The following is a 15,380-nucleotide window of genomic DNA, read 5'->3' on the forward strand; positions in this document are numbered from 1 at the left end:
TATATCCTAACATTATTATAACAGTATCTCCATACTCTGTTGTACTCCGATTATTCCCGGCCGTGGGTGGAGCATCGCCAACATTTCCGCCTTCTGAACCACTGCAAAAATTTTCACCCCGCGAAATTCGGCAAGATTCCCCTCTTTACCCCGCCATTCCCCCCCATCTTAGCTGTCTCCTGTGTAGCATCAAGCCTCCTTGCATTGTTGTTTCTTGCCCTGGATATTTTCTATATTTGTCCTTGAGGCACATAATATGATCGCCTCCGGGCAGATATGCGCTCTTACTTTGGCTAGTAACATGCCTCTGACCCCCAATATCATCACATGATCCCCTTGTAACGTCTCAACTCCCTCCACAGTGTGACATGTCGACAGCGCAAGGTGAAATGCGACGAAGCAAGGCCTGTATGCGGCCCCTGTGTCAAAGCCTCTCGAAACTGTGTCTTCTCCAACAACTGCATCTTTCGCCACTCCAGCGTCAACGATCTTTGCCGCGATCTGGGGAGCGGTTGGTTCCCGCAAGGGCCTCAGATATGGGTCCCGATTCCCTCGCCCCGTACAGTGGTTTCCTGTCTCACGGACGAACGAACGGCACTGACTCTTCCCCACAGTCACCTTTGTTCAGGTCATAGACCCATTTGCCGACGAAGAATTGACACCCTCGGTGAATGAACGCCATCATGATCACGAACCCCACCCAGTAGTCGCCTCGCCCTCGACAATCGCTACTGGAGAAGAGATTATAGCCCCGACTCCTGCTCGGAGCCCCGTGCCACCCGAACAGAATGGAATCTTGACAGCAGTCTTGATCCAGCACTTCCAGGCAGCTCCCGGTCAATGGCTGGACAGCTTCGACTCCAATGCGTATTACTCCATCAAGGTGCCCATCATGGCGGCTACGCGGCCGATGATGAGAGCGGCTGCCTGTGCCCTGGCCGCCAAACATTTGCACCGGCTCTGCCAGGGGGATTCCGTGCGGATATCTCAGCTCCCTCACCTGCGCAAAACCCCGCTGCAGTGGACAATTAGAGCTATCGATTGGAAGTACGAATCCGTGCGGCTCTACGACCAGGCTATCCACCACCTGAAAGAAGCCATTGCACTGGAAATCCCCGATGATCGGCGCGAGGAGATGTTCGCCGTGGTCGCGATCCTCTGCATGTATGAGCTGAGCGATGCCCCCAGCACCGAGTGGCGGGCTCACCTTAGCGCTCTGCCCTTCCTGTACTGCGGCAGCCCTGATGCCTGGAGTTCGACAGAGACGCTGCCTGATTCCCTGCTGCAAATTCCGCGCTCCGTGTTTTGGAGTCTCTACCGGCAGGACTGTCTCTCCGCATGTAGGTTCTCTTTCTTGCCGTGTGCTGTTCCCAATACACACTCTTCTAATGCCGTGGACCCAGTCATTAACGAGACCCAAACCCGCCTGGATCTCTCCGACCTCATCCTCTGGCGCAATTTCGGCCTGAGCATCTCTTCATACGGCCACCTCTTGCCCCCGTCGACTGCACCCACCACCCCTGCCATCCCCTCGGCCTCCCCTTCCCCTCGTATCTCCTCCCCAGCTTCCTGGCTCAACGAAGACACGCTCAGCAACGCTCTCATCTGGCTCACCGGCAAGATCATCAACTACATCACCAGCGGCGACGGAATCAACCCAGGCGACTACGAAAGCCCCCCAGACCAACGACCATCCTTCGGCACCACGCAAGAGGATCTGCTGAAACGATGGCAGCGACTCGACTTCGAGCTCCGCGCCTGGCACGACACCCTGCCAGTCTCTTTCACTCCCTGCGCGCGGACCCGTCTGTCCCTATCCACGGATCCCGGACCGATCGCGCGACGCCCCGTCCACGAGCACCACGACACCGATGACTCCCACCACCACCACCACCACCACCACCACAACAACAACAACACGACCATCGACGCCATCGTCTTCACAGTCCCCATGTGCGCCGTCACCATCCAGACCTACCACATGGCGCGTATCCTGCTGCTGAGCAACATGCCGCAGGAGGCCACCGCCATTCGGTCGACGGTGACCGCCCGCCTGCACAACTACCGGCGCATCGCGGGCGAGGTGGTGCGCCATGCCCGCGAGGTCTGCGGCATCAGTCTGGCCGGGCTGCCGGATGCCGTGCTCCCGCACACAGTGCAGCCGCTGTTCGTGGCGGGCCAGTGCTTCGAGGGGGTGCCCGAGCGGCGGTTGGTGGTGGACCTGTTGCGACGGGTTGAGTGCGAGACGGCGTGGGCGACTGAGTATCGCGTGCAGGATTTGCGGCGGCAGTGGGCGGCGGGGGGAGCGCTGGTGTGATGGCTTCGTATGTAGTGGCGCTTCTTTTTGGTGGTGGTATTATCGGTAGAGGTGTCTATGGCTCAGTGTTAGGGCTGGCGGGTCTGCCGCGGATGACGGGTACAGTACAGACAGCCCTACAGTCCCTGAGAATCGGCAGTATTTGCGGTGCATTGTTTGACTTAGACTCTGTAGCGTTATTCTTGTCTCACAGAGAGCATAGAGCAACCTGCAGCAGTGAGAATTGAGCGCCTCGATGCGCTGGCAATCGCTTACAAATGGCGATGACGTGAAGCTGCAATGCACTTTACTCATACATGCGAGTACTTACGTACACTAGTAGTGAAGAGGATACCCACAATGAAAGGCAATTCTCCCGAGCCGAAAGACGACAAGGTCTAGACCCATTGGCTGGACTAATCTAATCAATCCACTGTTCCCCACCGATTTCGTGTTCAAGCAATTAACGATAAACGATAAGAGCCGGACTCCGCAGAAAGAGGAGATCTTCCCGAGAGTGAAGGAATCCCTTCCGAGCCACCAATTCCTTCGCCTATCGCGGTCTCGAAGTGCGGTGACGATGGTGTGAGAACATGGAGATCCCACTTTAAAAATTTTTTTCATGACGAATTAAGCCTTCGAGGCTTATAAACGGCCTCTTCGGACGCGGCCTGCTCGTGCAAAGAGATATCTCAATACCATTCTCCAGAGCGAGAGGGACACCATACCGCAACCATGTCGCTGGTCGCGCATCTGTCGCGCTATGTCTGGGCTAGCATCTTATGCTCCTTAGGAGGGTTCTTGTTCGGGTGAGTTGTGTGCCCTCAGAGCTGCAGATTCACATTGAACTGGAACAGCCGCTAAACACTGACTCGATGGCAGGATGGACACCGGCATCATCGGATCAGTCGTCGTCATGGACCAGTTCACACAGAAATTCGGCTCCTTCTCATCCATCGTTCACGGACTCGTCGTCTCCGCCATCTTGATCCCCGCCGCTTTCTCCTCGTTCTTCGGCGGCAAACTAGCTGATTGGATCGGACGACCCAGGGCCATCAGTCTGGGGGGTCTTATCTTCGGGGTCGGGGCGGCCATCGAAGCGGGCGCCGTGCATCTGGCCATGTTCATTGTCGGTCGTGTCGTGGAGGGGCTCGGGGAGGGTCTGTATCTGGGGACGTTAGTCGTGTAAGTCTAACTACTCACCAGGCACTCGTTTGCTTGTCACGTTTGCTAATGAAGTCCATCGATCTGCACAGATACATCTGCGAGATCTCGCCTCCGAAGCAGCGAGGCCCGCTGACCACTGGCCCGCAGCTGTTCGTCACTATGGGCCTCGTCGTCGGCTTCTTCACCTGCTACGGTTGCGAGCGTCTGTCCTCTTCCATGGCGTGGCGTACCCCCTTTACCCTTCTGGCCGGCTTCTCCGCCCTTTTTGGCCTCGCGGCGTTCTTGTGGTTGCCCGAGTCCCCGCGGTGGCTTACCCTGCACAACCGCTCCGACGAGGCGACGCGCGCCTGGGAGTATCTCCAAGTCAGCCCGGCGGATCGGGAGGAGCTAAGCGAGGAAGACGACGACGAGGTCCACGAAGAGGCCGTCACGCACCCGCTGGCGCCGACGGGCAGCACTCTGGCCCCGAATACCCTTGAACAAGTCCTCTCGCGCCGCAGCGAGAGATCGATCCCTAAGAAGGGTGGCCACGAGACCAGCCTATTCGACGCATTCAAACCGGACGTGCGCAACCGGACGCTCTTGGGTCTGTTCCTGATGTCCATGCAGCAGCTTGCCGGCATTGACGGGGTCCTTTACGTACGATCTCTCCCCTGCCCGCCCCACCATTTTCACCACGCATACTAATGCAGGAAAATAGTACGCCCCGCTCCTCTTCGAACAAGCAGGCATGACGTCCGACCAAGCCAGCTTCCTCGCCTCCGGCGTGTCGGGGATCGTCATCTTCGCCGTGACGATCCCCGCCCTCATCTGCGCCGACAGCTGGGGCCGGCGCCACAACGTCATCCTCGGCGGCCTGGGGCTGACGGTCACCATGCTGGTGATCGGCGCGCTGTACGCCGCTGACGCCGTCCACGAGTCCACAGGCGCCGGCCGCTGGGTCGTCATCGTCGCCATCTATCTGTTTGCGGCCATCTACAGCGTCTCCTGGGCTGTCAGCTGCAAGGTCTACGCCGCCGAGATCCAGCCCCAGCGCACCCGCGCCTCGGCCACCTGTCTCGCGCACGGCGCCAACTGGATCTCAAACTTCTTTGTGGCCTTAATCACCCCCGTGCTCCTGGCGAAGAGTAGCTGCGCAGCGTACTTTTTGTTCGGGGGGTGTACACTCGTCACTGCGGCGGTTTGCTGGGTGTGGATGCCGGAAACGAAGGGGAAGTCGCTGGAGGAGGTGGAGCGGTCGTTTGTAAGGGGAAAGGAGGGTTGAGCGGGGATTCATTTGATTTAGAATGAATCTGGAATGTGATGCTGGTTGTACTACTGTGTCGATTGTTATCGGATCAGCCCCTTTAAGAACCCAGTTCTTCTCGGCGGGCATGGTACATAGTATTCGAAGAAGAATCAGAGATAACTGCTTACAGAGCTCAGATGGTCAGGCAAATTCATCTGGCATGGAAACAATCCACAGGACAATTTTGCAAATGTATTCCCATAATCCTCTTCCCTATCCACTCCCCTAGTTAGCTGTGTGGATGCAAACAAGCATATTTCCGCAACTGAATGCCCCTCCCCGTTGCCTCCTCTACATGCGTTCCCATGTCGATCAGACGAGGAATAATACAGAGAGGTTTGTATCTGAGTTCTCGGGTCAAGTTGACAGGGGTCAAGTTATTTGACATGACGACATCGAATGACAAACAGATGTATGGTCAGATCATCTCTGTATACTGGAATGAATCTTTAGTTCAGCTCTCATAGTGCCCCTGGTGTCGACTAGTAATATCGATAAGCCATCAGTCGCCATCGTAAAATCTATCGCCGTCCATGGCTCTAAATTTACTGTACAGCCCCTCGTTTGCTAACCTTCACATCCACACGGAACTCCTGCCACACATGACAACAATGCGCATCGCGATCCCAGTCAAACTTCGGGCCCGCCAGCTGAAAATCGTAGCTCAGCAACAGCTTTGCGATAGTCAGACGCAACACCCGCAGTCCCATGATCTTGCCCGGGCACGCATGGGTGCCCACCGAGAATGCCGAGAAAGCAGCCAGATCCGACTTGGGGGTCGGAGCAAGCCACCGTTCAGGGTTCCACCGATCGGGACTTTTGAAGTACCTTGCAGATCGGTGGATCGAATACTTATCGACGAAGACTTTGGCCTGCGCGCACAGCATTAGTAGCAATCATGGACAGTTGTAATCCCGATGCTAGACTCACCCCTTTGGGCACGTAGACGCCATCTACCTCTATGCCGGTGGAGATTCGGGCGCCCACGTCGTTCACTGGTGGCTGTAGTCGGAGACTTTCTTGGATACAGGCATTCAGATAAGCGATCTGGGACAGATTATCATCTGTGCAAACCTCTTCGCTGGAGATGGTGGTGCGGAGCTCGTGCTGGATTTTGGCGAGCGCTTTCGGGTGTTGTAGTAGATAGTAGAAGACGGCGGATGCGGCGGCTGAAACGGGGTCATATCCGCCGATTCTGTTATAAATCATTGTCAGCTTCATAGCATAGCAAGATTCGAATGGGAAGTCCGAGATATCCTCACACAAGAAGGCTGATATGCGCCATTGCGCGTTTCAACTCTGGCTTTCCGTCGGCCCCGTCCATGATCCCCAGCTTCTGCGCGACGATGCTTTCCCTGAACTCCTTGCGGTTGGTGAGTCTGCCAGACATATAGAACAATTAGACATGCCATATTTTCAGTCTAGAGTACCTGGAAGAAAACCTACTCCTGAATCCGACTAAACGTGTTCACCTGAACCCAATCCGTCGTCATAAGATGTCGAATCGCCCTCAGCAGAACCGCCGCGACAGCCGATGCCCCCGGCAAACGACCAATGTAAAACATCAGGTCCAAACCAGCAGTGTACACGTTGTCCCACCGCCGAAAATATTCGAATGTCTCTTTCGTGCTGGTGGGGATGGAATGACCGAGGAAGAAGTGTCCCATGCACTGCCAGATCAGCCGGTCCATCCCAGTCGTCAGATTGTATTGCTTCCCTTCGCGGGCTGCGATGTCCAGCTCCTCCTCCAACTCTGCCAAATAGGTCCGGTGAATCTGCTCCTGGCTTTGTGCGGGATAGGTTGCCAGAATCCCCTTGACTTGCGACCGCACACTGCGATGGTCCGTCCGCGTGGTGGCCGACTGAGCGGTGGTGTCTCCGATCACGACGTCGATTGCGAAACTGACGTTGTTCTGCGTGGGGGTGAAGCCTTTGGTGTACTCGTCCTTGTATATCTCGTCACGCGCTCGGGGGCTTGCGAAGGACAATTCGTTCGGGGAGATTCGGACGACCGGGCCTTTGTGGCGTCAGGTAAACGGTTCTGAGGAATAGGTGATTTGTAGCGTACCATATTTCTCATGCAAGTCTCGTAGCTTGGGGAGAAGTCTCCCTGAGTAGCGCGCGTGCATTGCCCATAGCTTTGGTCAAGGTTAGATTGGTTATGGAATGATTGGAGGCAAGCTGCGAACCGGAGACGCTGCTGCAATTGCCGGGCCCGGAAACTTGGCCAGAGGGTGGAAATATCGATCGTAAATCACAGTCGCGGCTAGAACCGCCACACCAATCTGGATACAATTACCGTCAGATTGCGTCTATCAGTAAAGATGACCGGTACTGACCAGAAGAATCAACATCATGTTGTCCGTTCATTGACCACCGTCGCTAGGTGGGCTGACGGCTGGCTTCAACCAACTAATATGACGAGCTCGCGACTGAGGTGAAAAAAGTCAAGTTTCGCGGCATCGAGTTGGGAATTACGAGACTTATGATAGATGCGATAGTGTGTGTAAGGTCTTGCAGGCATTTCAATCACATCATGTCTAGTGATTGGGACCGAATCGCCGGGTGTCGATCATGAGGGGATTGGGCAAGCCGGCTAGGGCTTATCATGTTTGGATCACCTCATCAGTCCCGCGAATACGATATCACCCGCACTATCCTCTTTCTGTCTGAAGCAATTCTGTTTTCACACCGATCATTGGTCATATCTGACTCCACTCGGGCATGGATGCTGTCACGATCGATTCTATATCCACTTTAAATGGTGGTGAGGATTTCCAATCTAGGGTTACCTCAAAGCCCATTGGTCCTTCTTTCGCGCCGCATGGGGCAAACCGATGTGATGAGAATATCAGATTATCCTGGATCCATATATGCATGTAGCTGGAATCAGAGCCGATCATGGATAGGTCCATTCTTGCTCAATTGCGCGTGATCAATGACACCTCTGCGCACGAGGAGGGATAAAGTCCGGTATATTCCACCCTATTTGATAATCCTGCTCACCGAACATTTTCTCTATGCTTGCCGGTTACTACTTGAGCCTTGAAAAGCAAACATGCGCGCAAAAATCCTTGCGGCCAAATCAGCCTTACCAGGTTCAAGCCCTGAGCCAACGGTTCGCGCCGCACGCGATGCTCTTGACAAAGCAACCCAGTACTCGATAGAGCAAATGAAAGAAGACAACCATTGGTGTGGCGAGCTACGGTCCAATGCAACCATCACAGCCGAATATGTTTTCCTGCGACTGTCCCTAGGTCTCGACCTCACCCAAGAAGCAAGGCCCCTAATTCAATGGCTACTCTCGCAGCAGAACTCAGACGGCTCCTGGGGAATTGCGCCCCACTATCCCGGTGACATTTCGACCTCGACCGAGGCGTACTTCGCTCTCAAAATCCTCCAGGTTCCACCAGAACACCCGGCGATGCGCAAAGCCTGTGAATATATTCGGAGTGTTGGGGGCGTGGCCAAAGTCCGCATATTCACTCGGTTCTACCTGGCAATGTTCGGGCTGTTCCCCTGGGACGCGGTACCGGAACTGCCGGCGGAGCTCATCTTCATGCCGGCCTGGGCCCCGATCAACATCTACAAATTTGCCTCGTGGGCGCGCAGCACGATCGTACCCTTGTTGATTGTGTCGCATCATCGCCCGATCTACCCTCTTCCTCCGGGTAGTGCAGCGAACGGTACATATTTGGATGAGCTATGGCTCGACCCTGGGAATAAATCGGTACCTTACCAACGGCCTGCGAGTACCAGTGGACTGAACTTACTGGTACCAATGTTCCTAGTTATTGATCGTGTCCTACATTTTCTGAATGGACTTCGACTTTTTCCTACTAGACGTTACAGTCGTCGCAGCTGTATCACTTGGATCCTCGACCATCAAGAAGACTCCGGCGACTGGGCCGGCATCTTCCCGCCTATGCATCTCGGCTTGCTGGCACTTACATTGGAAGGCTTCCAGCTCACTGATGCTCCCGTTGTCAAGGCCTTGGAATCTGTTGAGAGGTTCGCATGGGATGACCAACAAGGCCGGCGCATGCAGGCCTGCGTCTCCCCAACATGGGATACGATCCTCATGTCCATTGCCTTATGTGATGCCTCCCACCCCAAGGACAGCAAAAGACTACATCGCGCCATCAACTGGATTCAGAATCGTCAGCTCACGCAGCCCTACGGCGACTGGCAGGTCTACAGCCTCAAGGCCATCCCCGGAGGGTTCAGCTTCGAGTATTTCAACACCTGGTACCCCGACGTCGACGACACTGCGGCCGCGATTATCGCCTTCCTCAAGCACGGAACCGACCTCACGCACCACAACGTCATTCGCGGGGTGCTCTGGATTCTGGGCATGCAGAACAAAGACGGCGGTTGGGGCGCGTTCGACATCAACAACGATGCGCTCTTCCTGAACAAGATCCCATTCAGTGACATGGACAGTCTGTGCGATCCGTCATCGGCAGATGTCACGGGACGTGTGCTGGAAGCGTTTGGTCTCCTGTTTCGGAGCCCGGTTGCTCAATACGCGGGCTCAGACCTGCTGTCGCAGATGCGCGCTGCATCCGATCGTGCCATCGAGTATCTTGCGCAAACTCAGGAGCCGGATGGATCGTGGTACGGCCGCTGGGGATGCAACTACATCTACGGCACGAGTAATGTCCTCTGTGGTCTGGCGTATTTTACCAAGCACAGCAATCGCATCCCCGACTTGACATCGCGGGCCGTGCAATGGGTCCTGTCGATTCAAAATTCAGACGGGGGCTGGGGCGAAAGCCTGCAGACCTATCGATCGGGCAGTCGGGTTGGATTCGACCATGCCTCCACCGCGTCGCAGACGGGATGGGCTGTGATGGCATTGCTGCCCTATCTGGCTCCGAGTGCTCCCGCTATCGAGCGAGGTGTTGGCTACCTCATTCAGACGCAATCCAAGCAGGAAGGCAGTGGGAAAGGAGCCTCGTGGGAGGAGAGCCAGTATACTGGAACAGGATTTCCGAACTTTTTCTATCTTGGATATGCGCTCTATGCACATTACTTTCCGATGATGGCGCTGGGCAGGTATGTGCAGTTGGCGGGGACTCGTACTATTGAAGTCTTGTAGAAGAAGGAGATCTTTTGATTGGCCTTGCTCTTATGATGATGATGTGATGATTGGTTCTGTTTCGGTCTGGAGAGGCAGTTTCTCGTTGTGCCTCGAGATGACGATTTGTATAATGCAATTCATGGTCTGATATCGCTGAGTCAAGACACTTACGCCTTAATGTCGTGGGCTGGAGGTGTCAGATGATACCCACCCAATAGCTTCATTTTCTCTACGCTCTATTCCTCCCTCACAACACATTCTACGAAGATTCAAGTCCTCATCTTTCCTGCAGCCCTCGGAGTCAGAATTCCTCTCCAAGCTTTTCACTACCTTCAACCTCAAGTCTCATGCACAGATCTATCCGCGAATCCACGATGAGACTGGAACTCCTCCCTACGGAGATCATGGATCAAGTAAGCCCGTTAATCTTCATGTCCCGAGATTGTAACCGAATCATTGCGTCTAGATCCTCTCCTTCGTAGTGCAGTTCTTCTTGCCGAAGCCTCCTAAAAGCATGCCCTGCCTGGACAGAGGCAATCCAAAACGTGTTCTCGAAACAACTACTTCAGCCAGGCGACAGCTGGCCGTATTACGTCTTGCCGGTCGTGTCTTCTATCGCAGTGCCTCAGCCTTACTCTTCCAGGCCTTTATCGTAGAATGTCATTGTTCATATTCTCTGGAGCGCCTTGGCCGTCTATCACACAGCCCCTATGCTGCTTGTGTTCGTTACCTCAGGTTCGAATTTGATTACCTAGCATATTATAGACAAGCTAGCCCTTCTGCCCTCAACGACAACAGTCGATATATTCAACAGCTACAGTGGACCATCAACGATTGTCTTTCCCGGTTTCAAGGCCTGCAAGAGATCGTGTTCGACGAGCCTAATACCGACCTTTCACCAGTGTATATAGAACGTTATCTTGACACAGTCGCCGGGACCTTGCGCGACGCCGAGCTCCCCAATTTGTCCAGGCTTCACCTCCGCCCTGGAGGCTGTTCAGGATACACTCCGATTGATTTCTTTCACCGAAGTTCACCTGCGCTCGGGAACCTGGGCCACGGTCCTGACCAGGATGTGCTTCCTCGCGTCCCTGCTTCAATTGTACCTTAGAAGTAACGGGTATTCGTGGAATGGGACGCTTGTCGGCTTGCGTGAGGAAAGCGAGTTGGAGACCCGGTCACCTTACGACCGGCCTGCGCTGGGGCTACTCTATCGTCACATCAGCAGCAAGCGAGTCACCGCGGGTCTGCGGCCGTTGATGGCCACGCCCATGGAGCATTACCCTAGTATTCATACAGAGTTGTTGACGCGTGTTAGGCGGTATACTTGAGTAGGAATAGGTTAGCGTATGATGAAATCGTAAAGCCCACCTCTGCTCTGTCTCTTGCAGTCTGTGTTTGCTTTGTAAAGGTAACGAGTCAATCAAAGCCGATGACGTGCTATACGGCGCCAGGTAGTGATATTGTAATGATATCATCCTGAGGTCTTGCGGGGGAGTGATGACATTTCTAGGATACATCGCCAAGGTTGTCCGAGAAGCTTCAGAACTTCCTTTGAGGCTCTGTCGGTGAGCTCTCGGGGTTATGTGCCCCCGAATATTCCCACTGGCAAGGTGTCGTGAAATTTGCCATCCTGCCCGCGCCTCTCATATCAGACTTGGGGGTGCACTCGATTCAGCCTGTAGTATCATATAAAATGTCATTCGTCTTCATTGTGCTATTTCTTCCTTGATCCCTTGGTCATACGCTCTCCCATAGCAGAGGATACCTTATTGTCAGTCACTTTATAATCTCTTAGCGTTTCTGCATGTGGGCAAAGGTCTTGGCCGGCGACGCCGGTCTTCATCAGGTGTCACAACTACCATTTTCTTTTATATCTGGGCTCGTCTTGACGGGACGAAAGTATTCCCAGACTGAAGTCGTCGCTGTTGCTGCTCACTGCGAGCCTCCTCCTATTGATTAGCACTTTTTCGGTCACTTTTTAACTTCTCCATTCCAGATATAGCCAAGGATCATGGTCTCGCTGCTAGCGTCGTATACAAAAGTTCTCTGTAGCAATCAAGCTTCTGGAATCACCGAAAGGACACGTATTGTCGAAGCAAGAAGAGGCCTTTCGCTGCCTCACTCCCTGCGGGGTCAGCCAGGCTGTCATCACGTTATCTCGTTCATCTCAGCTGGGCTGGCATCATCTTGATATAAAGATCATCTCGCCACATGACTGACAGAGATTTTCCTGCAAGTTTGCGATTACGTATGCGGAACTGAACGTTCTTATTGTCTCCTATTCATGAGCCTAGGTGGCTGCCTAATTTCTATTGACAAGTTCAGCTGGTATAGCTTCATGTTCTCCACTTTGGGGTTTGCATGTGATCCTGCGCCGGTGACATGTGGTGCAAGCTCGTGGCTCAGTCAGTGTAGGCCCTGAATACATTCATGATATCGCCCTTCTTCACATTGTTCATCACCAGGAGCCTTTGTAAGCGAGATGGAGGCAGTATCAAACATCTAAACAACTTCTCACCATCACTAACTCTTCTTCTCTTTCTTTCTTTCTTTCTTTCTTTCTTCCTTCCTTCTTCCTTCAACCATCTCTCTTCCATCATCAATTTCTGTTCTTGTCAAACGACAACGTGAGTTCATCATCCACCTATCATCAACTATCACCTTCATCATCCATCTAACGAAGAGTTCTTTATCACAGATAGAAGAAACTAATAGAACCACCGTCAAACCTTTCATCTCATCCATCGATATCGTATCTATCGCCACGATGACAACTCTATCCATCGGCCAGCCGCGCTCGGTGGCATCGAACAACGATGTTCATGGCGAGGATGCGAGGGGAGAACGAAACACCACAAACATCGACTGCTGTGTGTGTTTTGAGAAGTTCCAACAAAACGAGGTAACTCGTGTTGGATGCGAGCACACTTACTGTCACGACTGCATCAAGGAGCTGTTCGTTAGATCACTCCACGATCAGACCCTGTTCCCGCCGAAGTGCTGCAGTCAAGAGATCCAGCTGGCACTCGTCGAGGGCCTCTTGAACGAGGAGGAACTTGACAACTTTAACAACCGCCACATCGAACATACCACAGCCCACCGCGTTTACTGCGGCAATCGTGCGTGCGGCGCGTTCATTCGCACAGAACTGATCACTGGCGACAGGGCCCGTTGCACCGGGTGCCTGAACGTGACATGTACAATGTGTATGTCGCCCTACCACTTTGGTACCGACTGTCCCCAAGATCCGGCCATCCAGAATACGCTCGCGCTCGCGAACCAAGAAGGGTGGCAACGGTGTTACTCGTGCCGTACAGTCGTGCAGCTTGCTCGGGGCTGTAATCATATGACGTGAGTGCATCCCTGAGACTAATAACCCCTTGAAACTGCCCCCGGATAGACAGGTATGTTAACATCAAGTGTTCCGTGATAGGTGTCATTGTGGTGCACAGTTCTGTTACCGATGCGGCGCCAGGTGGCGAACCTGCGCCTGCGCTCACTGGGGGGATGGACACCCTTTCGCGGAGCCGGAGTGGGTGATGCCGCCGCCGCTCGCCCGCGATCATGGCCCTGGCCGTCGCGGGGGCAATCGCAATCACAACAACGCCGTGCGCGCAATCCGAGTTCCTCCCCGCCGGAATATCGAGGAGCACGTGCGCGAACTCGAGCAGCGGATGCAGGAATTGCGAGAGTTCCGCAACATCGCACAGCACATGCGCGGGTGCCTAGCACTGGGACACTTCCGCCGCCGACACGACAGGGGCGAACGCGGCTTCCAGTGTGAACTGTGCCATTCTAACCACAGGTGGTACATTCTGGAGTGCCTGCGGTGCGGACGCCAGATCTGCGAGCGATGCCGTCGCAATTGGAACTGAGCTTTTCGGACGATACGGGAACTGCAAAACATACCATACCAACCATAAGTTGTGGGTTTTCGAGTGTCGTCGGACTCGGAACTGATTGCGGAATATGTCATACTACCCATAGGTGGCATATTCTCAAGCGTTATCGCACTCGACTAGTTGCGGGACCTGGATGTTGTGGACGGAAAGTCTTGGAGGAAATGCGTGAATTCGAAGTTTTGGTGCATGAAGATTTGGACAAAGTCGTGGAGACAAAACGGGTCTTGGGCATTTGAACTTCGGTGCATTTGGATTTTGGACGGGGTTTGGAGGCAAATTGGGAGTTTGAATGTGTTTTTTGAATGTTGATATGTGCTTTGGATGTTGATATGTGGTATCATGATTTGGACATGACGTTATGAAGCTGACGAATGTATCTATCGCATGTTCTACCTTGCCCAATATCACTGGAATATGGGTTGTGACATCAGCCTATCTGTCAGGATTCATAGAGGTAGTGCGTAAAGCTTTTGGGCGGGGGGTAGAGGAGTTAGTACGTTGGTCCCTTCTATTAGGGCTATTCGCTGGTTTGCGCTCTTGGACAACGGTGAGCTTGCAACACCATTAGGATGTACTGAAAGCGATGAATTACCCAACAGGGCATATGCATATCGCGTTCGGCAACTCTTAAACCTATCAAAGAATGTCAGCATCAACAGGCCCTTGAATCCCGACTCAAATCTCATAAGGCAGTCGAGTGAGGAGAATATTCGATGAAGCCGGGCTTAGGGTGGGCTGGTGCTAACCCTAACTCCGGTTCTATTCGGGGTAGTCTCACCCAGCCTCAGACGACAAACGCACCGCTTTCATCAATTATGGATGTTTTCACCATGATATGGCCGTCATATAGATGACATGGCCCAAGCCTATAGCACTATGTGCCCATCACGAGCCTAAAACATCACTCTTAACCAACTCCATTGAATCCGCTGCCTCGAGTTGGAGGAGCTGAACGATCGCATGGTGTAGGCACGCTCCTATGCACCAGAAAGAGCATTCTGATTGCGAGTATTGCCGGCCTCACGGTCAATATCCGGCCCGTTCAACAAGTACTGGGCTGTGGACAGGTCGCCAGAAGCCGCTGCCGCTGCGATCATCAAAGGCTTGCGCCCGCACCGCTCTCTAGCATTCTGATCCGCACTTTGCAAGCAGCAAAACGCGATGGCAGCCTCATGGGCGCAAGCAACGACCGAGACAAGGGTCGCCGACCAAGTCAATCCGCACAATCCAAGTGCCGCCACTGTTGAAAAGGAGCTTAAAAACACGGTATGCTCTCTGGACAGAGATTTTAAGATGGATACTGCCGCCGTGAAGGCTAGGATTGGTACCACTTTCTCGCAAAAGCCTCACAACGCGCTCATGGCCCCGTGACATGGTGGCAATGAGCAGGCAGCGATGAGTAGAAGAACAAGATACTGATCCTGTCCAGCAGTGAACTTGACAATACCTCCTGCTCACAGCAGGCTCCATGTAACAACGAATGGTACCTGCCATTGCTGATATTTGAGTCGGCATCACTTGACCAGGAAAGCCAGACCACCCTCTCATCGACGCGCCCTACGGCGCCAAAAGATGCAGATATGGTATATGCTCATGCACTGGTCTAGCGCCATGCTCCATTAGTAGTCTAACGACGTCTGC

At 53.7% G+C, this 15,380-nt stretch overlaps 5 protein-coding genes across 5 annotated transcripts; 3 read left to right on the plus strand and 2 right to left on the minus strand.

Moving 5' to 3' along the window:
- Positions 1-892: 892 nt before the first annotated feature.
- On the plus strand, positions 893-4,727 carry BO82DRAFT_375756 (uncharacterized protein; the record flags this gene model as incomplete). The annotated part of the gene is made up of 5 exons (XM_025637491.1): positions 893-1,340; positions 1,404-2,313; positions 3,179-3,481; positions 3,553-4,102; positions 4,164-4,727. The coding sequence occupies 5 exons, from the start codon at positions 893-895 to the stop codon at positions 4,725-4,727; spliced, it is 2,775 nt and encodes a 924-aa protein (XP_025490500.1).
- A 531-nt stretch (positions 4,728-5,258) lies between these two features.
- On the minus strand, positions 5,259-7,169 carry BO82DRAFT_355665 (cytochrome P450). Its single transcript, XM_025635514.1, has 6 exons — positions 7,091-7,169; positions 6,820-7,036; positions 6,198-6,768; positions 6,014-6,130; positions 5,682-5,946; positions 5,259-5,623 (listed from the first exon to the last, which is right to left on the minus strand). Exons 2-6 carry the CDS (start codon positions 6,878-6,880, stop codon positions 5,297-5,299), a joined length of 1,341 nt encoding a protein of 446 aa, XP_025490501.1. The 5' UTR covers positions 6,881-7,036; positions 7,091-7,169; the 3' UTR covers positions 5,259-5,296.
- A 633-nt stretch (positions 7,170-7,802) lies between these two features.
- BO82DRAFT_393231 (terpene cyclase/mutase family protein) lies at positions 7,803-10,344 on the plus strand (the record flags this gene model as incomplete). Its single annotated transcript, XM_025638660.1, has 4 exons — positions 7,803-8,437; positions 8,543-9,809; positions 10,102-10,247; positions 10,301-10,344. Exons 1-4 carry the CDS (start codon positions 7,810-7,812, stop codon positions 10,342-10,344), a joined length of 2,085 nt encoding a protein of 694 aa, XP_025490502.1. The 5' UTR covers positions 7,803-7,809.
- Positions 10,345-12,406: 2,062 nt separating this feature from the next.
- On the plus strand, positions 12,407-13,379 carry BO82DRAFT_313305 (Rcat domain-containing protein; the record flags this gene model as incomplete). The annotated part of the gene is made up of 2 exons (XM_025632474.1): positions 12,407-13,188; positions 13,271-13,379. Coding segments are annotated over exons 1-2 (693 nt in total), but the record flags the coding sequence as incomplete, so codon positions are not given.
- A 1,337-nt stretch (positions 13,380-14,716) lies between these two features.
- On the minus strand, positions 14,717-15,113 carry BO82DRAFT_403536 (uncharacterized protein; the record flags this gene model as incomplete). Its single annotated transcript, XM_025639391.1, has 2 exons — positions 14,717-14,979; positions 15,041-15,113. The coding sequence occupies 2 exons, from the start codon at positions 15,111-15,113 to the stop codon at positions 14,717-14,719; spliced, it is 336 nt and encodes a 111-aa protein (XP_025490504.1).
- Positions 15,114-15,380: the final 267 nt, after the last annotated feature.

This window comes from Aspergillus uvarum, assembly GCF_003184745.1.
Source record: "Aspergillus uvarum CBS 121591 unplaced genomic scaffold BO82scaffold_38, whole genome shotgun sequence".
NCBI classification, from domain to species: Eukaryota; Fungi; Ascomycota; class Eurotiomycetes; order Eurotiales; family Aspergillaceae; genus Aspergillus; species Aspergillus uvarum.